At 38.0% G+C, this 22598-nt stretch overlaps 1 protein-coding gene and 1 long non-coding RNA gene across 4 annotated transcripts in view; one reads left to right on the top strand and one right to left on the bottom strand.

Annotated features, from left to right (window-relative positions):
- LOC117831795 overlaps nucleotides 1-2062 on the bottom strand; it is a 21130-nt gene extending 19068 nt beyond the window's left edge. Inside the window, exon 1 of the long non-coding RNA XR_004635075.1 lies at nucleotides 1948-2062. This is a non-coding gene — a long non-coding RNA (uncharacterized LOC117831795). The remainder of the gene's footprint in view (nucleotides 1-1947) is intronic.
- On the top strand, nucleotides 1333-22598 carry glyr1 (glyoxylate reductase 1 homolog (Arabidopsis)). Of its 3 annotated transcripts, XM_034710647.1 has the most exons (16): nucleotides 1333-1452; nucleotides 3188-3224; nucleotides 3317-3396; nucleotides 3490-3628; nucleotides 5769-5879; nucleotides 8290-8373; nucleotides 9397-9450; nucleotides 12416-12466; nucleotides 12561-12634; nucleotides 12799-12898; nucleotides 13027-13137; nucleotides 13226-13327; nucleotides 13912-14074; nucleotides 14239-14418; nucleotides 14516-14640; nucleotides 19776-22598. In XM_034710647.1, exons 1-16 carry the CDS (start codon nucleotides 1415-1417, stop codon nucleotides 19848-19850), a joined length of 1524 nt encoding a protein of 507 aa, XP_034566538.1. In that variant the 5' UTR covers nucleotides 1333-1414; the 3' UTR covers nucleotides 19851-22598. The 3 variants fall into 3 exon arrangements, with proteins under 3 accessions (XP_034566538.1, XP_034566539.1, XP_034566540.1); XM_034710648.1 differs by lacking the exon at nucleotides 8290-8373 and having other exon boundaries at nucleotides 1342-1452; XM_034710649.1 differs by lacking the exons at nucleotides 8290-8373; nucleotides 9397-9450 and having other exon boundaries at nucleotides 1342-1452.

The raw sequence follows: 22598 nt of genomic DNA, 5'->3' as shown, positions 1-22598 counted from the left end.
TAGTCACTTTATAGTAATAAACCTCTGTAAGAGGTTATTGGGAGAAGAAGGAGTATAGTTTGCATACAGGGCAGTTAAAAGACAGCTGGGGGACATCATGCTCCTTATGCAAGTGTATTTCCCAAAAATAAAAATCCTCACAGCAAATGTGAGGATTTTTAGGACAGTTATTATGTTTTCTTTTGTTAGGAAAAGTAGGGACAAAAAGATGTGTCCAAAGATACAAACTAGGTGAATGAGTGTCTCTAAGTTGTGCATGGTAAATCGTATAATTCTAAATGGTTGTTTCTGTGTTAGTCCTGCAGTGATTGACCGACCATCCGCAACTTGTCCATGTCCTTTGAGATGTTTTTGGCCTCTAACATCCAGCAGAATCTGTAGGCTATTAATTAGTTGGATGGAGTGGTGTCTTGAAACAGTTTGTAGCTTAATTGTGAAAAACTTTTAATTACAAAGACAACTAACTGTGTTGAAGTAGGCCATTGATGAAAACGAAACAGGTCTGGGCATTGTGAGTACGGAAGCCCTAAAAACACATGGTTAAATAACTTTTATTTTCTCAGTTTTCTCAAGATATCGAGTTAATTTTGTCATTATCTGGATAAACAAAGCTTGTTATCTTGAGATCTCAACTTATTTTTCTCGTGATAATTGGATCATTCATCTCATTTCATCTAGAGAACGAAGATGTTTTTTTGTGCTTTTGATCTTCAACCTATAAGAGAAATGTCTCGTTACAAAATGTTTGTTTATTATTAACTGAGCCAAATTCTTTGAAAGAATGTTTGTGAAAAAACAAAACAATTATAGAAACTGATAACAGGCCTTTTAACAGGCCTTACCAGAGGTTACTTGGTTACCATATGTTGAAATGTGCTCCTTATATGTTTAGTAAACAAGCCCTAAAAGAAAATGAACTAGATAAAAAGTAAAAATAAGTTGTGATCTTGAGAAAAGTTGAAATTAACTCATTATATTGAGAAACAGAGACAATTAAATGTATTTAATCATGTCCTTTTAGGGCTTCTACAGTTAGGGGCCATGCACCAGGGAAAATATGACATTGTATTACAGTCCTTCTCAAGCTAACATTGACCTTAAATGCTAATTTCAACGTTGAATTACACTTTTTATGTCGTTTTAAAACACCAACACAAATACCTTGTTGCATTTAGATACACATCAGCTTTTCTGGGAGTTTTTTTTAACAATTCCTTATTGTATGAAAACCATTAAGCGGTTGTGTAATATATACTTTATATGTAATGATCTGGTACAAGAGTACTCTGAACATCATACAAATCCATTAAACACAGATACGGATGTTACACAGGAAGGGCTTGCCCTCACATGTGATTAGTGGGTGTGTGTTGTCTTTTACCCTCATTCAATACGACGTTGTTAATGTTCTAAGATGGCGACGGTGCATCTGAGAATCGGAGACCTGGTGTGGTGAGATAACCTTTAAACACTGTAAAACAACTCAGTTCCCCCAATATAATCTTGCTCTATATAAAGTAGTGTTGAAATATTTAGTTGAACATAAATGTTTCGGGTTGGTGTGTCCCAGACGTTATTTATACAAGTTAACGCCTACTATGCTAGTTGCTGTTAACCTAAACAAACTGCTAGCCAAGCTGACTCAGCCAGCATTCGTCGTTAGCTAGCGGACGTGCCAAAGACAATGGTTAAAATCGAACCCAGATAAATACACACATCTGTATTTTATTCATTGAATGCTTTTTCAGTTTTTTTCATGTACAGAGTTCTACTTTGTACCTGTAACTACACAATGTTGTAAAAATGTTGTGGTGTGTGACGAGCTGTGCTAGCAACTTAGCCTAAGCGGATATCTAACTTACAGTAAGAAAGATAGCTTTGGCTTCCGTGCTCTCTGTTAAAACTCTTACCCTTAAATAAAGAAGAATCTGGAGATAGTTTACTTACCCACATACACTAAGAAATACTGTTAAACCTGTAATGCGTTTGGACGATTAATTCCCTCCACACTCTTTACCTTATACAGGCAAGTGAAGCAGCGAGCATTTGTTGTTTATTTTAACGCCGTTTGTTGTCCACAACAGAACTTGAAATCCTTTATACGTATGCTTTTAAAATGAACAACTGGCTGTTCTGCCCTAATTTCGTTTTAATTTGATATGAAATGGTACAAATATTAGTGACTATAATAACAATAATATGACGTATGAGGTACTGTAGTTACTGCCTAGTTGCTGTTGCTTATTCCACACTGTGAAATTCTATTGTGAATCAAGAGGAACTATTTGTACAGTTCATGAGAACATAATGGTAAACTCAGAAATATAAAGTGACAAAGTAAACAACTCTGGAAACAGCATGGGATGATCAGTTATTAACAACACAGACACTATCAACAGAATTAAATGTTGTGTATAACATTAAAGTACGTGAACCTTAAAGGTACAGTGTGTGAATTAACATTGTTTAGCAGAACAGACAGAAATTAAATATAATATTCATTAAAATGTTTTAATGCATGTATAATCGCCTTGTTTAAAAATAATTGCGTATTCGTTAACTTAGAATGAGCCTTTTGTATTTACATAAAGAGAGGGACCCCTTCCGCGGACGCTGACATCTTGCTCTGCAACATTTCCACTATAGCACAGAATGAACAAACTATGCACCATGCACATTTTTTAAAATAAAGATTACTTGATAAAGGAAGGATCTTACTTATCATGCGTCACAGGAGCTTCTTTTCAGGAGGAGCATTGCTGTTATACAACCCCCTTTCTACATACTGTACCTTCAAACTAGAGTGTAATGGGTTATGATAGGCTTTGTTATGATAAGGGTGTCAATTACTGATTCAAACTTTGGAAAATACCCAGTACATAACAACAGTTTAAAAAAATTATATTATCAAAGAAGTGAACAAGATTGATAATTCCATCAGGCATTTACTTGGAGCTCTCTTTGCATGACAGATTTTGATTATCTGTGCTAAGGCCATGTTTTTTTGGTAGTAGTAAACCAATTGGATACACAACGTTTGTAGAAAATAATATAATTAGTTAGATGATGCAAATTTGTTGAAATATAGTAGAATGTCTTAGATGGTGAATCATCAAATTTATGGAAAATGTTCCTGTTCGCTTGAGAAAGACACATTGCAGCTTAATTATTTGACCTTTCTTTCAAGGGGGAAGCTCGGTCGTTACCCACCATGGCCAGGAAAGGTAAGAAGGAACAACAAAATAATGTCCCTAACATTTACTTTAAAATAAATCACTGATGATTTTTGACTTCTTTTTTTCAATTTTCATTTCAGGTAGTAAGCCCCCCAAAGGATCTGAAAAAGCCACGGGGGAAAAAATGCCATTTTGTGAAATTCTTTGGAACTGAAGACCAGTAAGCCTGGATATTTTTGTACTCCACCTGATGAACCTTGCATTTCCATCTTCATGACATGTGTATGAATTGTGTTTCTGTGTGCCTTTCCAGTGCCTGGATCAAAGTAGAACAACTGAAGCCCTATCACCCCCACAAAGATGAAATGATCAAGATAAATAAAGGAAAGCGTTTTCAGCAGGCAGTCGATGCTGTGGAAGACTTTCTGAAGAAAGCAAAGGGCAAAGATCAGGTGAGGGTTTTTTCTTTAACTCATAATCCAGCCTAACATTTCTGATCAAAAAATAATTTGAACTCTGTGGTTCTTTGCACATGCAGGATGTGTATTTGATAAAGGCAGGTGTACTATACACACAGAAGATGCCGGTCAGCCCTGTGTTGAGAAACTGAAACAGAAGTTAGGCTAGCCTGTAGTCGAGGTCAACTCTACCATGCAACTTGGCTAATGTTAGGAAACTCAACCCAAAACACTTATGTCTGTGTACGTGTAAGCTATATTTATAACATTTTCATCGCTTAACTTTGCTGTCAGAAAGCCCATCCTTTGTTGAACCATACTCAAATTTGACACATACATGATCCTCTACCTGTAGTGCACAGATCAGCTAATTAGGTCTGTTCAATTAGACTTTTTTTATGAATTTTAATATTTTAGTTTTAGATACTTTCTTAAACAATTAGACTTTTTTGGACAGTTGAACACAATTTTAAGCAGCAAACACAGAACATTATCAGATTAACTCAGTAAGGTGCCGTCTCCACTGCCACAGTTTTTCGCACTGGGAGTGCACACAACCTCAACTTCAGAGCGCTTCTCACCAGCGTTTACTAGGTTACGAAAGTGTCCAGTGGCACTTCCGCTGCCCGAAGTAGAGACCGTTGGGTCGTTTTTTGAAATGCTCTATATGCTTCATGCTTGCTTTCATTCAATGAAATTTCATCAATAAACTGTAAAAACTATTGATAGGAATCATGTCATAGCCTTAGCTATGACAACAGCTCTAAACTCAGAAATTGTACCTCGAAGAAAGGAGTGTGATAACTTGTCTCCCCCGTATGGACTTCCGCCATTGCTGTTGACAAAGTTCATACCGGAAGTCCCGCCACTTCTCGATTCTGATTGTTCAGTGATCAAGAAGTGACATTGATTATTCAATTGGTGTTCCAAAAGTTGCGTGTTGTTTTTTTGCGCTGAAAACGCTGAATGACATTTAGTTTGATTGAAAACCGGCGCTGCCAATTCAACAAACGGCAGCAGTGGAAACGGCATCTAATGGCTGTAGAGTTGTTTTTCCCGCTCGGTTTTCACCTTCATTGTATTTTTGATAAGTCAACACATAGTGCGGGCCATGGGTTGTGTCATGCAATGAAAAACAATGAAAACCGAAAAGCTATTCCAATACAACCCCATTTGATTTTTCTTTTTTTTAATTTTGACCTCTAAAAGTTAAAGAAAGTTAGTGATACAACGGCATTCAGTCAGGCAGGGAACTCTGGATGGTGAGTGATGCAGACTGCAGCTGCTTGTGAACCACTTGTATCCTCTGATTCAAAGAGAACTTTTGCTTCTAAGTCCCACTCTTGACTACTGTACTACTTTTGACTCTTTTGAATCCTGCAGGTTCTAACAGCTGATCAGTGTGCTGCAGGCGAGGAATATGTATGTGCCTGGGAAAAGTGTTATAATGAGTGGGCTTTCTTACTGCAAAACAAAGCACTGAAAATGTTCTAAATATAGGGTAGTGTAAATTTAAACATTAAAGTTTGGGTCTGACTTTCTTACAACTAGCAAAATTATGTGGTAGCGTTGAACCCGTCTTCAGATTGAGAGCCAAGCTTTGATGCAAGTTCTCACCCTGGCCTCTTTACAATGAGAGGCGTCATTCAAATACGGTTTGAAACAAGTAAAGTACAATATTCCATCACCTGAAACATAACCTTGTGATACAACGTGACTACAGAAGCCAGAGAAAAGAAACTCACTAACTTATAACTTTTCATTGACCTAAAGAAGTCAGTTATATCACACATGGATCAAGATACATATAATACATTGCTTTTAGAGATGATGTAATCTAATACTCATTTTATTTATACAAAATATGGTTGTTGTTTTTTTAAAGTTTCCCTGCAACCAAATGTGTTCAGTTAAACAACTTAGTTTTTATAATTACACGTTATACTGCAAAAACTATGATTTTATGTCTATGTAATGCAGATTTCAAGTGACAAATCGATGAAAGCTTTTTTGCTCAGTAAACATGCAGACATTGTTATTTATGTTTATAGCACAGTCAAACTGTTGTCTCATTGCTGAGATCTGTTATGTCATGCAAAAATAGTAACACAAAGTGATAATGTGTTTTTAACAGAACTCAGACAGCAAAGGAGAATCGAAAGGAAAGAAAACACCCAACAAGCCACTGAAAATTCTTGAGGAGGAGGACGAGGATCTCAGTGCCCTAAAGGACCCATCTGAGAAGGTATAAAGACACTGACAAGTAAAAAAAACTTTTTTATACAAGCACCAGTTGAATTGAAATTCATTTTAATTGTGAAATTCAAATAACAGATCAAAGAGTTAAATGGGTAAAAAGCAAAATATGGTATAAAAATAGACACATGTTGTGCAGACACTAAAATGTGCTTCAAATTGGTATGCAACATACACAAATGTCCTGTCTAAGGTATATAGCAAAATCCATACTTAAACATGTTAAAAAGTTTCAAGTTAAGTAATGAAAAAGCAGTGTTTCCCCTACCATTATACTTGGGGGGCAGGGTGCCCCCCCAACAATTCCCCCCGCCCCCCTTGGAAGTTCAGTTAATTTTATTTTCTATATAGCGCCAGATCACAGCAGAAGCAATTCAGGGTAACCTCTCTTAAACTTGTTCTTTTATTTAACAGACTAAATATCCCTATGTTATTTATCTTATTTACATGACGGGATGTCATTATGCTCATCTGCTCTCTCTGTACCACATGGCAGAGTTCTGCCCCGATGCGCACACAGACACACAAACACGTGCGCTCACATACACACATCACAGCACAATGATACGCTAAATGTTCAAAAACAATTTGTTTTTTCAAGACAAAAACAAGACTATGACGAACGTCCATGCATCTGTCTCAGTTTCATTGATGATTTTTACCCCCGGTGTGCGTTAGTGACAAAAACACAACCGGGAGACGTCTGTTTAATATTTGACGTTTGCAGTTTTTGCCACTCTCACCGTAAAAAAAGCTCTGCATCTAGATCTTGATGTAATCCAGTTTGGTGATGCATCAGACACATTTAGTAAGTTTTGATCAACTCCTTGTCATCAAAGAGTGCCGTGAACTGACTGTCTATCTAGAACGCCTGTCACTGCCGGTGCATTCAGGGACCGTCGTAAAAGTGCAATCCAGACCTGTATTTTGCGTTCATGGCATTTTTATTTGAATCAAGAGAATCAGATATAGTGACACTCTCCCCTTTAACATTACTAAGGGTTATAGGCAGAGCACAACTCAAAACAATACTCTACTAAACTGATACACAGTACACAATTTGACATATATTTTTTGTAAATGTAAATCAAATCCATCATCAGAAATGATGGATTCAAGAAGTTTATCAGAAAACTAAATCCACATACAAACTAACAAACTGTCTGACCAAAAATCTGCATTTAAGTTTAAATTAAATAATGATTTGATATTTGTTCGTGATAATCGTTATAATTATCGATATCGACTGATATGAAATATTTTATTGTGATAACATAATTTTCCATATCGCCCAGCCCTATGTATATTAATATATAATCTTCTACAATGCTTCTGCACATTGGAGCTTTGTAATAACGTACTATCACACTGTAATCAAGATGTGAGGCCGTTTTGTATTAATTATATTAATAATTACATAGAATGTGTTACACTCTGATGGTACTGGGAATAGAGATAGAGGGGTGATGGACAAACTAATGGATTATATATGAGCATAAGTGCAGACGTGAGTATGACATTTTAGTTTTCAGACACCTCTATACATAGGGATGCCTTTGCCTGCCACAAAAGAAACAGATGTTCTCTACGGGAAACCTTTAACCTTTCATCTTCCGAAGAATTTTTGGCAGAGTGTTAACTGACGCCTTGGCAAACGGTGTTCCTCATGAAAACACCTGTCAATGCTGATGAAGCTTGGGGTTGAGGCAGCTGCCTCTTACTTTTAAATGCTGGAAAAACTTGTTTATGCACACATACATTACATAGCTCCTCAGGTTTCAAAACTCCACCATGCTCATTACTGTTTAGTTAAGAGTGTCGTCGGTTACTAGTGCACAAGCCCAAGGCAATGGGCTTCATGATTGCACCAATGAGCAAACAACTGTGGGTTTATAGTGCTCTTGGGAGTTTTAGTGTCGTAGTGTCACATTTCAAAGACTACACTTAAGTATTCAACCTGTATAGTGGCTCGTGGGAGTGACTGTATGATCCACCACTGCTGAAATTAACCCCCATTTGGCTGGTTGGGGGCTGTAATTGTCCAGCACTGCTTGGAAAATTTAGTGAAATAGCTCCTGTTGTCGTCTCCCGACCAACAAATGGGTTGACAATATCCATGTTTTGGTACAACTGGACACTTCCCATTGATGGAAACTAGGCTTCTTTTGATAAGGACTGTAAGCCCTGTTTTTCATTTTCTGCTTTCTTTTGAGAAACTGATACAACTTCGAAGGTTGTTGAAGATACACAGGTTTAATATAGTGAGGGAGGATGGAATGATGTATTTTTTCCTCAAACGTTTGTCTTTTAATGCAACATCAAAAAGTTCCCCAATAGGATCTAGTTTAATCTAGATCTAAAAGGTGAAGAGGTTTATTTGTGTCTCTCTCCCCCTTAAGGACTTAACTGACTCTGATCAGGAGCCATCCACTATTGAGAGGCTTGGGGGTGGACCCTGCTCAGGACTCAAATGGGAAAGCAGTGTAGGTGAAACCCCCCTCCCCCCTCCACCAAGCTTGTCTTGCCTTGCTGTTTGTACTTCTACCTGACCTTGACCTTTGGCTTAAACTGAAACAACTGCAAACCTTTCCCTTCTGACCTTTTCGGTGCTCACCCTTGAACACTGGAATTGTTTGTCTGACGTGTGCTGTTAAGGTGGTCATTGACTCTAAGTGGGAAGTCTCCAAAGGGGGCTCAGGTTTGGCTCCGTTTTTCTTCTTTCATTCTATGAGTAATGACAGCCAACCTGCCCCGTTGGACTAGACTTGTTGATCACTCGGAATGTACTGCTCCAAAATCAGTATAGCCACTGGGTAAGTGAGTTAGTGTGTGGAAAGACCAGTGCAACCCAAAATAAATATGAAGTCATAAACTGTTGATTTATATGTCAGTGGAAACATTTTCACAATTATGAATACAAGGAGCCAGTTATTGCCCTTTCGCTCTCACTTTACAGCACACCAGTTTGTAATTAATAAAATGCAAAACTTTTACATATGAAGTGAAAAGAATGAAGTTACTTTGTCATAGGTAAGAAAGTAGAGTCATGCTGATGAAAATGTCAACAAATCACCCTCCAACAACTTTTTAACATCATGAATGAAATCTTTGCCTGCTGTAAGTTTGATGTTCATGGTTCCTGTTTTCAGAAACCTGAACAATTTCTTTCGTTTGGGGGCAAAAAGAGAACTGGGAAGGCTCACTTGATGTGATGTACACTGCACGAGTTTCCACTCACATGAAGAGAAACAGATATTGACTGGTTTGTGGGATAAGTTAATCATATTAAAAATCCTGCTCAGTTGTGAAAATGTGCTATTTCTTTCACATTGCATGGATGGAATCACGTCCAAATATCTCTCAAGTAACTCTACAAAGTCATGGCTTTTTGTAGAAAGACCATGATTGGGGCTCTGATATGTCTGCATTTTGCACTGTGCTCTCCATCAGGACAGTACGTATATAATAGGAGCTCTGTTGCATTGAACTTTTCTTTTCTGTCACAGCCTGTGAAGGATGACCCACATTTCCATCACTTTCTACTCAGTCAGTCTGAGAAGGTAAGAGGAAACGTGCTTCTTTATATAATGACATGGGGCCCCTTACAATTTTTTTTTTTTTTTTTTTAGAGTTTTAGGCCTTTGTTTCATTGCCAATTGGCTTTTCTTAAAGTTTGAATCTGTAACCCTATTTGGTGCTGTCCTTTTAATATATCCCCCCTATTTGAATACCTTTTTTTTCCCTTTATCTCAGGGTAATGCCTTAAGGATCACGTCTAGACATTGTCCATACTTGTCCTTTCACACATGTAGCACACTGCTGGGCATTATATTAAGTCAACTAGACAAACTTGTGTAGCATAGGTAAATGTTGGCACCAGTGTAGAACATTTAGTAGTTGAGGCAGATGGCTGTCTAACATGAGTCTGGTTCTGCTCGAGGTTTCTTCCTGTTGAAAGGAAGTTTTTCCTGCCCGCTGTAACTAACTAAATACTGCGAGGTGTAATGCTCATGGTGGATTAAGATGAGATAAGACTGAGTGCTGTCTGTAAGAGGGGATTGGATCTTATCCTGTCATGATATTGGGTCTTTGTTACTAATTTTACATAGAGCATGCTCTAGACCTGCTATGTTTGTGAAGGCGTCTTGAGATAACGTTAGTTGTGATTTGGTGCTATACAAATAAAGATTGATTGATTGATTGATTGATTGAGTAGAACAGGGACTCTACGGTAACGCCGTAATTTTGTTAATATCAGTACAACCTGTATTACAATGCATTCAAAACAATACACAGCAACAAAAATGCAGCCGAGGGGTGTGAGATACTGACGCAAAATAATATCTCAATATTTTGGGGGTTTCGCCAATAACAACTGAACATATTTTGCATCCCTGAAAAATGTGTTCTTTGAAGTTTTGTATTTTACTTGCCTACTTGTGTTTATAGCATAGTAGATGTGAGTGATATTTATAAAAACAAGTCATATAAGAAAAACAGGTCATGTTTATTAATTAAAAACAGTAGTAGTAAATATAACAACAAAACACTGAAGAAAATAGAGCAAGTATTGACCTACTGGGTTTACTTTGTAAAATGTTGCACAAAGACAAACCAAAACTAGTATGGGAGTAGTTCAAACTGACACTTCCCCTTTATGTAAACTTGAATGACTCTGCCAAAAATTGCTTTTGAGAAATGTCTGTGCTTTTGTAGCTAAACCACCTCTATGCAAAGGGGATAATCCATATCTTGCAATCTAGTCTAGTGATGTAGATTCCTGGTGGTGTTTGTTCACTCACTGACTGTGTTTACATTACTATGTCTTATTTGCGCAGGCCCCTGTGATGCTTATTCATTGCAACACAAACAACAACAGTTTTACAATCTGAGAAAATGAGAACCCTTGGCTTTTTTGTGTGTTGAACACTGTTAAAAGTTAACTTTGCATTGACGATGTAGTGTAATGAGGGAAGAGTGCAACTGCAATCAGAGCCACTTTGAGGCTGTCCATACCTTGCATCAACGTGTTGTTTTAAGTGATCAAACCAGCTCAAAGTACTAGTGTTCCCACCTTGAATCAACCATGGGTCTCCATTCCAGTGACCACTTGTGTTCAATTCACACTTTACTGCTTCAGATCCAAATTAACAGAGCCCCATTCACCTCCATTTGACTTTACAAAAAACAAACAGTTAATGATGATAACCTGTTTTTGCAGACACAAGCTCTCTCACACACACAAACAAACACATGCTGCACCAACAGCAGAGCAGTGTGTGTCTCTGTTGCTTATCTTTGAATTAAAGACTACACAGTAGACTGGACTCTCTGGTTACGGTAAGGAAACGGACAAAAGATAAACTTCTTCAACACAGACCCACGTTATGTCCTGAAACTGAATTGTATCTGCCTGTCTTCACTTAGTAACACAAACTACAAATTCAAATTCACTGATCAGCAGACATTATATAAGCCATCCTGAGATTTGCTTGTTTGTTTGTTCGTGTGTCTATGGAAAAATATTAAATCAGTCATACATAAAGAGAGAGAGGGAAAGATAAATTTGGGGGTCATTTCTACAGATTGTATCATTCATTTATTATCATTGATGATTTGGTATGTATTTGATTGGACTATTTTCAGAAATAAATTGTTTTCCGTATGGATCAGTCGTGTTGTATTTTCCTTATCGGCTTTAGCTATAAGGCTGTGTGTATACATTCCACAATATCTATTTTACTTTTTAAGTTCTCAAAACCAGGATGAGGGTTTATCCCTGCTTCTTAAATTGGGATATGATGTATTCATGCACAAACACAAAAATGGAATACTTAACATGATCAAAATTGGGATACTCAAGTCTGACCCCAAGAGTCCACAGGGATGCGTGTGCGCCGCGTTAGGGCTGCAACACGGCTTTGCTCTGTCTGAGGGCTTGTGCCCTGGTCCACACAACGTGTGTTGGGAGCGTAGCACCAGCTCAGAGCAGGCAGGATCAGCTGGGTCCAGCATAGAGAGAACCACAGACAAACAACAAGTTACAGAGCCTTTCTGTGGTTGAATTTCTGCTCATTTGGATAGTATTCCATTACCTTTGTGCTTTAATCATCACTGAGTATGCTAGTAAGTTTCGTTTTTGCAGGTATAGTTTAATAATAATAATTTGGCTCTATTTCGTTGTCCTGTTACCTTCTGACACAGTTGTCATCTTAAAGTCCTGTTGAAGTCGACCTGGATCACGGATATATGGCTGTTTGTAGCTTAATCAAGGAGTATTTCTGATCTATACGATCTTTAAACGGTTGGGAGTCAGTATACAATGTTTTATTTTGAAATTGATGGATGTTGCTTGCGGCCCTCAAGCCTGACTTCCTTTCTCAAGGCATGTTTTGTTTGGATTTTGCAAAATAAATGACATACACTATATTGCCATTTCACAAAATGTTAAAAACTACAAATAGTGGTGCCCTGTATGTGTATTGGTTGCCTCCTGTTTGAAGGTTTCCCCCCTTTTGTCTACAGCCAGCATCATCAATGGAACCCATTAGCAAGCGCCTGAAGATCATTGAAGAGGTAAAGAAGCTTGTGAGTCAAGTACAACTAATTGAAATTAAATGAAATCCTTACCTTCAGTGTAAAATTGAAATTGTTGCTTTTGGCTGTGCAGGACACAGGATCAACATCTATCCAAGCAGCAGACAGCACAGCCATCAATGGCAGCATCACACCAACAGACAAGAGGTATTAACACATCACCACGGTTTCATTGCAGAATACCCTTATCAAAATGTCACAATGAAAAAAACGGATTATTGTTTACATTTTGTTACTAATTTTTTAAAGGATATATAGAATTTTTGTGTGTTTTGATTGTGTTTGCTCTTTCTTTGGACTTTGTCCACCAGGATAGGGTTCCTGGGTCTCGGACTGATGGGCAGTGGTATTGTTTCCAACCTTTTGAAAATGGGTCATGTCGTCACCGTGTGGAACCGCACAGCAGAAAAGGTATTGTTATAGAACACACTGTAAATGTCAAACAGGCAACTACTTTCTCCAGTTAAGAACTATATCCAAACTACTTTGGATATGACTTGCTGTGGATTGTCAATAAGACAATGTTTTCTGTATTCTAGTGTGACTTGTTCATCCAGGAGGGGGCAAGGTTGGGCCGAACTCCAGCAGAGGTTGTTTCCATGTGTGACATCACTTTCTCTTGTGTCTCAGACCCAAAGGCAGCAAGGGATGTAAGTCCCATCTCAACAACTATAAAGTGCTTTTTGCAGAAATGTGATTAAAACATCTTGATAAGTGCATGTGGCTGTTCCTCTTCAGTTGGTGATGGGACCCAGTGGAGTGCTGCAGGGAATCAGGCCGGGCAAGTGCTACATAGAGATGTCCACTGTAGACCCAGAGACCATCACAGAACTGTCACAGGTAAACCCTGACAAACATGTACAAACTCCAATATACAGAAATAAAAGTAGCCCCCATAATTGATATATTTAAGTGACCTCATCAGTACTATAGACTGTATAAAAAATGGACATAGTATCCGTGCCGTCACCCATCTGTTCCTGAGCGCTGTTTTCAAGCCAATGGCCAGTGGGTGCCATATTGGATATGCTGAACTCAACCAAACTTCGTCTGCCGAGCTAGTGTGAGGTAAAGAGGCAGGCCTTCAGCCCTTTCAGTAATGACTACAGGGTGTCCGCCTGTCAATCAAGTCAGCCATTTCCTTATTTAGGCAAATCTCGTAAGTTTAATATCTTCAAAAAAATTCACCCCCACACAGTTTGTGCTGATAGAGAAATTAGCTATTCAGACCTAAACCGTTTTTTAATATACAATTTACACATAATTAAACAAGGCAAAATTTGTAAGCTTTCTGCCATCAGGGTCCATCCAGATAATTGTGACTTTTCTTCTATGTCTGCAATTTATTTAGTAGGAGCTGCTATCAGCATTTGAGTAGTATTGGTACTTCTTTGTTTAATTGTTATTGAATATTTGAATGTCAGGTGATCACATCGCGAGGTGGACGTTTCCTGGAGGCTCCAGTCGCAGGAAGCCAGCAACTCTCCAATGATGGGATGCTTGTCATCCTGGCAGCTGGTGACAGAACAGTCTACGAGGACTGCAGCAGCTGTTTCCAGGCAATGGGCAAGACCTCCTTCTTCCTGGGTAAGAATAGTCCACTGATAGAAGTTGGCTTGTATAAAGGACAAAAAATGAAGTTATAGAGAAAAGAAGATCCGACCATGTATGACTCTACACTAGGAAAGCTGCTCTTGTCAGACATGCTAAAATAAAAATGGCTGCTCAACTCTGTGTGATATGTGTCTTAGGTGAAGCAGGGAATGCAGCAAGGATGATGCTGATCCTCAACATGGTGCAGGGCAGCTTCATGGCCACTATTGCAGAGGGTCTGACTCTGGCCCAGGCCACTGGCCAATCACAGCAGACCTTCTTAGATATCCTGTGCCAGGGCCAGATGGCAAGTACTTTTGTGGACCAGAAATGCCAAAGTAAGTTAAGAAAATCTTGTTCCATAAAAAATAACAATGACTTAGACAAAGTTTTTTGGAAAAGGTTTGATTAAAATGTTCTACTTGTGCCTTTCAGATATTTTACAGGGCAACTTTAAGCCAGACTACTATTTGAAACATATTCAGAAGGACCTGAGGCTTGCAATTTCCATGGGTGACATGGCCAACCATCCAACCCCAATGGCTGCAGCTGCCAATGAGGTAAGAATGTGTTCCTGGAATCATGAAAGAGTCCTCCATAACTTATGATTCTTATAATTTCAAAATTATTTTGTCAATAATTTGAAATTCTAATAAACTTTATATTTTACTGCAAATGGCCTCTGCTTCAAAATCATAAGCCCAGCTTAGAGGTTGTATCCTGTCAGTTAGAGGCAGAGAGAATGTTTAACACTGAGCAAAATACTTGACAAGGAAAACAGTGATGACAGGCAGCATCAGAAGACACCAGAGAACATTGGCTACTTGATGATTGTAATCCAAACATTAAAGGCTTCATTGTAGATGTTACTGTTTGCATTTACCCCCCACAGATTTTTAAAATTAGTTTAATGAATGAATGTCATATTCCCCAAATCATATTTAGAAAAATGTAATATGACTTTAAGGTATTCCTCCACATTTTCATGAAAAAAGTGTATTTAATTTCCACATCACATATTTTTTATAGCTCACTTTTTTTTTTTTCACCACCATAGAGACTAGGGATGGGACATGATTTTGGAATTCTCTAATATTCATTCACTTATTAAAAATCAAAAATTTAATGTGAATATTATTTCATTTTGAAAGTATTATTTTCATCCTTTTCACCATTGCCTAGTTGTAATACGTTATTTCCGTCAGGCGGTGGCTATAGAGCATCTTAATGCTTTTTGCTAACCTGCATTGAATAACAGAAGAAGGAGAATGCTAACTGCATTAGATAGCGAAAGAAGTTGAAAACATTAGTGACAGTAGCTGGAAATACATATGTAGTGGTGTGAGATTCAGAAACAGAGATAATGGATACTGAGCATGGTTGTAAATGGTAAATGGACTTGGACTTATATAGCGCTTTTCTAGTCTGTCTGACCACTCATGCGCTTTTACACACTACCTGTCGCTTTCACCCATTCATACACATTCACTCACTGATGGTAGAGGCTGCTAATGTAAGGGACCATCAGTATTTGTTGATCTCATTCGCACACATTCACACACCGCTGAATAACAGCGGGAGCAATTTGGGGTTCAGTGTCTTGCTCAAAGACACTTCTCTACCCACTGAGCCACAGCTGTAAAACGTAAACATACACAGCACGCTGCTGCGTCACAGAAACACCGACATAAAGGTTGAGACATACAGTGGGTACGGAAAGGATTCAGACCCCTTCACTTTTTCTACATTATGTTGCAGGACTCGAGACTGTGACCAAAATGGTTGCATATGCGACCTTTTTTTCAGCATGTGCGAGTAAGAATTTCATCTGGTTGCATTCATGCGAGTGCATTAATGCTTCCTCTAACACAGGCACTGTAATAGACAGTGTGGTTGAAAGTCGCCCTCTTTTTCGCTGTTTTAGTCAGTCTCCTCCACCTGCACTCTCTCCTGTTCTGAAGAGCGCTGGCGCATACACCACAGTGCATACGCGCATCACACACCAAAGACTGACAGAACTTCAGACAACAAGCGTTTCGTTATTTCCACAAATGAAGCCGTCTATAGTTAATTATTTTAAAAAACAAAATGAGGAGAGAGAGAGGAGGAGGCTGGTGGCGAGGGAGAGCCAGAAAAAGGTGCCAAATCAGACTGTGGTCAAGCCAGCCTCAACTTCTGAAACGAAAGTCAAGCCAGGAGCCTCCACTGCATTCTGTTGAGCGCGTTTAGCACAAGCATTACGGTAATAGCACGGAAACACAGATTTTACATTTTCTGAATAAATGATGATTTTAAGCTATTTTCAAAGGGAGATTATTTTTAAAATCCCAGTTCCCACTGACTAATTTCAGTTCAGACTGATAGTGGACAACATCATGGTTTAATCCTGTCAATCTCAGCTTGATCTGATGTATCATTTCAAAATAAAAGACACTTGAAGTTTAGCATAATTGCAATAATTTATAAAATGTTCAATGTGAGATTACTTGAATAGTTTCTACTGACTAATTTCAGTTCAGACTGATAGTGGATAGCCTCATGATGTAATCCTGCCAATCATAGGAAGATCTGATGTGTCATTTCAAAATAAAAGACACTTGAAATGTAGCACAATTGCAATCATTTTGAATATTTTATATATTTTCAAAGATTTTTTTTAAATCCCAGTTTCCACTGACTAATTTCAGTTCAGACTGATGGCAGTAACACTAACAGCAGTATGCCGGAGAGGCTTCTCAACACAAAACAGAATTAAGTCAGGTGTTAGGGCAAGTCTGCACACCAATACTGTGGAGGACCTCCTCCGAATCAGTGTTGAGGGGCCAGAATTGATGGATTATGATGCCAGGCAGGATGTTAAGCTGTGGTTCTCCCAGGGGAAGAGGATTAGTAGGCCCCACTATAAGAGCTGGCCCCTCTGAGTTGAAATGCATAGGGTGAAGCAATGCTGATATTAAGTTAAAGTTATGCTGCTGTTAAGTTAATTTAAGTACAGCCTTTATGAAAAGTAAAAAAACAGAATACATGTAAACACGTGCATGACGGTTTCTATGCTTTACTTTTACTTTAAAACATTTTTATCTTCGTTTAAAATTATATAAAATAAATGACCTGTTCTGTCAGCCACTGCTTATTGCAGACAAACTTCATATTCAGTCGAATATTTTGCAAATATCATAACTCAAGTCACTGTCAATCTTTACTTCATACGAAACTACGGTATGTCACTTAAGACAACTATTCATCAGCATGCACAGTCATGCTGTACACCCCCAAAAACTGGTGCGACCAACTGAGAAAGTTGGTAGCATCAGTGGTACTAGCGAAAAAGTTAGTGTAGAGCCCTGTGTTATGTTACAGCCTTATTCCGAAATGGATTAAATTCATTTTTTCCTTCAACATTCTCCACACAATACCCCATAATTACAAAGAGAAAAATGTTTTGTCGAAATTTTTGCAAATTAATTAAAAATAATAAAACACTCAAATATCACATGGGCCTTTATGGTAGAGTGGCCAGACAGAAGCCACTCCTCAGCACAAAGCACATGAAAGTTTGCCAATAGGCACCTAAAGAACTCTCAGACCATGAGAAACAAAATTCTCTGGTCTGATGAAACCAAAATTGAACTCTTTGGCCTGAATGTCTGGAGGAAAACCAGGCACCGCTCATCATCTGGCCAATACCATCCTTACAGTGAAGAATGGTGGTGGCAGCATCATGATGTAGGGACGTTTTTCAGCGGCAGGAACTGGGAGACTAGTCAGGATAGAGGAAAAGATGAACGCAGCAAAGTACAGAGAGATCCTTGACGAAAACCTGCTCCAGAGCGCTCTGGACCTCAAACTGTAGCAAAGGTTCACCTTCCAACAGGACACTGATCCTCAGCACACAGCCAAGATAACAAAGGAGTGGCTTCAGGACAAGTCTCTGAATGTCCTCGAGTGGCCCAGCCAGAGCCCAGACTTGAACCTGATTGAACATCTCTGGAAAGACCTGAAAATAGCTGTGCGCTGATGCTCCCCATCCAACTTCATCAAGCTTGAGAGGATGAGAAAGAAGAATGGAAGAAACTCTCCAAATCCAGGTGTGCTAAGCTTGTAGCATCATACCTGAGAAGACTGGAGGCTGTAATCACTGCCAAAGGTGCCTCAACAAAGTATTGAATAAAGGGTCTGAATACTTATGCACATGCTATATTTGAGTGTTTTATTTTTAATTAATTTGCAAAAATTTCAACAAAGTGTAGAAAAAGTGAAGGGGTATGAATACTTTCCATACTCACTGTACATTGCCAGTGCCCGCTACTAGCAGCCCTTAGTCCTGCTGGATTACCAATAATCGCCGAACAGATGTCAGTGATTATCGAATAGTATTTTGGCTTGAATTCCCATTCCTAATTGAGACACTTTTATTCTTTTTTGAGTGAATCTTTTTCTTTAAATCATACCTGCAATTAATATCATTGTGTAGATGGAGTTACATTTCAGGCAACTCTGCATTTAGTTGCCAGCTAGCTCCAAAAACTTGTGGGTTATTTAAAATGTTGGGGGTCCATGTCACATGTTGCCAGAGTAACACAATGTATCAAATAGTTAACAGTGGATTAAACTAGTCGGATTTGAACCAGACAGACCTTATCAGATGAACAGTCTAAATTTTGCATGTCTTTAATCGACTCCTTCACCATGTGGTGCGAATTTACCAGGTTTGCCTCATTCCTTAGTATGACCGAGAATTTTCCTCTTTCACAATTTTTTTTGTTTTTTCAGTTCCCAAGAAATTGCTGTGCAAATGCTTCAAAGAAATACTTACAACAAAACAACAAACATTCTGGTCAAGATTAGTATTAGTGAACATTGGCAACATTTTGAGATTCTAATTAAGTGAAAGCCCTATTTCGGACAGAATTAAGCATGATTTATACTTCTGCGTTGAATTGAAGGCGTAGCCTGCGCCGTAGTTCTGGTAGCTCCCGTATCTATTGAAGGGCCTACGCACAAAGCTGATGCACACCCCCTCCAAAATGTAACTATGGTCGGACTGCTTGCCCTGTGATTGTTCCACTTGGTGGCATTGCATTTCCTGCATTTACAGCACTTCAGGGATCACTGCACATCTGCCGTGCATCTGCCGTACATCAGCCGTGAATTTTATATCCTCTGATGTGTCTTCTCTATTCTTCCCTGTAATTATTGCTGTATGATAGCAACATGTATCAGCTGTAAAATAACATAATACATTTGTAATTGCTGTGAAAAAGTAAACAGAAAAGGTAGCGGGCCGGAAACATGTGACCTGACTATCAGAGAGACTAAATTGCCCTCAACTATTTCGGGGGAGTATTGCTGCACAACACAGACACATCGACGCACAAGTATGTAGTGCTCACGTCCGCGTCGACCACTGCTCCGTAGGGTCGACGCAGAAGTATAAACCTGCCTTTAAACTCAATAGACATCCCTGTTTTGTTATTCGAGTTACTAATCCCAATAAAGAAGCTGCTACCTGCATCTAAGTTACACTGCTTTTGTCAGATTTAAAGGCGTAGGGAGACATACAATATTTGATCTTGAATAAGACTAAGTTCTTTATTATCTTGTCATAAAAATAGAAAAAATGCCAGGATATTAATGAGATGACAAAAAGTATTTTCAGTTTCAATTAACTGTTTTTTCTCCTTGTTTTTCCTAGGTTTACAAGAGAGCTAAGGCACTGGACCAGTCAGACAATGATATTTCAGCAGTCTACAGAGCCTACATTCACTAGAGCAAGCTGTGATTTCTCATCTGGACCACGCAGTCTTTTATCCCTTGCTATTTCTCCCTTTTCATGTTTTGAGTTTTTAATTTTAAATTCTCCTAATTTTTTTTTTACCAAAGCGCCATCTATGTTTCCTGCCTACAAATCATAAGATAGTAATTCCTTTGTTAATGGCAACCATGAGCATTGCACTGACTGTACTGAAGGTAAATAGGCTGTAAAAGTGCTCTAAAGAGGTTGTGCCACTGCATTAATGCAGTTTTCTGTAGGTGAGGCTTGTATGGTTTCTGACAACTGAAAATTTCTAGTAGCAATTCAGGGTGTTAAGCAAGGATCTTGGGCCTTGTGCCACTGTGAAGAGTAGGATGTCTGACTCATTGCTGTCAGGTTAAGTGGATGCATAAACCCTTCTGATTTTTTTTTTTGCAAATGAAAAAATGTATTTAATTGAGTGTAATCTTTGCTTTCTTTTAATGTCCAGAATTATATGAAAGAAGAACACCAAGAACCTGCCACTGCATTGCCTTAATATTGTAACCCCTTGAGTCTTTCGACAATAGATGTATTTATTTATATTTCTTTCTAGGTCTATTTGGCGGCGTTTGGCATGGCTTGTTTCTGTATTTGATGGAAGGATGTTGCTTTTATGTTGGTGTTAATTATCTTTCTCAAATGGGTTAAGAAAAGAACAACAGTTGTGTTGTGGCCTTAAAATGCAGTAACATTTGGTATTTTTCTTCAAGACTTAAGATTATTTCATTTGAAACCCTTGATTCTTGTGTTTAGAAGAGTTCTCATTTTTACATTTTAAAATATTTTTCTGACTTCTCACCTGAATCCACTTTGAGTTTTATTTTATCTGGAGGTCATAATCAAGCACAAACATCCGTTGGCTTTTTTTCTGGTAGTCACGAATTCAGAGTATGGCTGAGTTTTGTAAGGGACTTTATAGACCATAATACAAGTGTAGGAATACAACCGAAACCTATAAAACAGTTTTAAAAGAGTTGGTGGTGGTGGGGGGGAAGTGTTTTGATTTCAAGACTGAAACCTATAGCTGTAGAATAAGTACATTTGATTTAGTCTGATTGTCATTATTGACTAACTGAACTGTAATATCAGCCACAACTCTATATGCACGCAACTCACTCACTCACTAAGATGAACTGTTTGTGACATTTCCATAGCTACCTATCAAAATGCCACAACTACACGTTAATATGGAATCTTTTCTTGAACAGAAATGTCCCCACAAAACTTTGACTATCAGAGCACTAACCAGTTTAGTTAATGCTTAATGTTCCACTAACTACATATCTTTTTTCACACTGCTAATGCTAAGAGGTGTGATCAAATATAAGCATTTCACTGCAGTGCTCATAGCTTTGAAATATTATGTGCAATACTGAAGTGGCTCTGGTGGGTAAAAGATATCTCATGATTGCAATGTAATCTGTAAAGAATGGAAAAACGTCCATTTTCTAATTTAGTAACCACAATCTGAAACAATTTTATGAAAGTTTCTACCAATGTTGCATCTTTTAAGAAGAAAAAAATGAATGGTCTGGGCAGTTTTTGTATGGATTAAATTAAGACCCCAATGTAAATCTTAATAGTTGAAAATGCTTCCAACATAAAAAGTATGCAGTAGAAAAAGACAATTTCAAAAATGCTTGCAAAACATGGCACTAATTTAAACACTCAACTAAGTTGCTAACTACCTTGGAGAAATATTAAAGAGGAAAGCACAAAGCAAACAAAGACGCTTCAATCTGCTGGTTTTCTGTAATTCAACCACTAAAACTGCCCTTAAAACCCAGGGGGCAAAATTAAGGACTAACAGGATGTGTCCGCATACTTGCAGAATAAGACTTGCGTTACTGTCGGTTGCAGCTCCTTTTCAATATATATAATACAAGAGATGATTTTCTTTTGAAATACACCAACAGCTCCACAGGGGCAAGAAAGATGTGGGTTTTGATGTAGGGCTTCTATCCATCCCAGGTACCGACAGGAAAAGACTACAGAATTGGGGGAATCAATATAACAAATATTATAAATTTTTTAGGGAAAATATAATTTAAATGCCTAAAAAGAGCAAGAACATCAAAAAACGGCCCAATTTTCACCACCTTGGATATTGACTGAGCGACTAGCATAAACAAGTTGTAGCAACAAGGCCTGATGTCCTTTCCATAGAGCTCATATAGTGCTGATTAAGATTGAAAAGACAGGGTTAACCATCATTAAGTTCCAGTTATTTTGTTAGAAGTTTACAGTGTAAATGAATAAGTTCTTATCAAACTGAATAATTTAATTGCATGTTAATCCATTATGCCATGTTGTAAGGTTTTATTTTTGCCAAACAAATTGTGTTTAGCTTTAAATTAGATTAACCTTACACACTCTAGTGTAAAGAACTGTTTATAGATGACAGATGTAAATAGTACATTAGGTCGTGTAGGGTTTATTTTATATCAACAAACACCTGGATTAATGAAAGAGGCAAATTTGGATTTTGAAAGAGTGACTAATATCCTTGTGTCTTAATACTGTAGGTTCAGTTCAAGTGTAAATGGTTAATTAATATGTCACTTATATAACCTGGTTTATTATCACTTTGAAATTTCAATGAGTTGGATTCTGTCAGTTGAAGGAAGACGGATCTTGTTTTGGGGGATATTTATGATTTTGTGTACATGTGAAAATATCTAAACTTTTGTGCTGTTAAATAAATTCTCTCCTGATTACTGA

This window comes from Notolabrus celidotus, chromosome 20 (genome assembly GCF_009762535.1).
Source record: "Notolabrus celidotus isolate fNotCel1 chromosome 20, fNotCel1.pri, whole genome shotgun sequence".
NCBI classification, from domain to species: Eukaryota; Metazoa; Chordata; class Actinopteri; order Labriformes; family Labridae; genus Notolabrus; species Notolabrus celidotus.
The sequence above is the reverse complement of the archived record's forward strand: the minus strand, read 5'-3'. Positions and strand labels throughout refer to the sequence as shown.

Bases quoted from the DNA above. Each gene is read 5' to 3' on its own strand.
- glyr1 (XM_034710647.1), top strand. From the start codon at position 1,415: ATGGCGACGGTGCATCTGAGAATCGGAGACCTGGTGTG. The intron at 12,467-12,560 runs GTAAAGAAGCTT...TTGGCTGTGCAG, and splicing joins GCCTGAAGATCATTGAAGAG to GACACAGGATCAACATCTAT. The intron at 14,419-14,515 runs GTAAGTTAAGAA...TGTGCCTTTCAG, and splicing joins TGTGGACCAGAAATGCCAAA to ATATTTTACAGGGCAACTTT.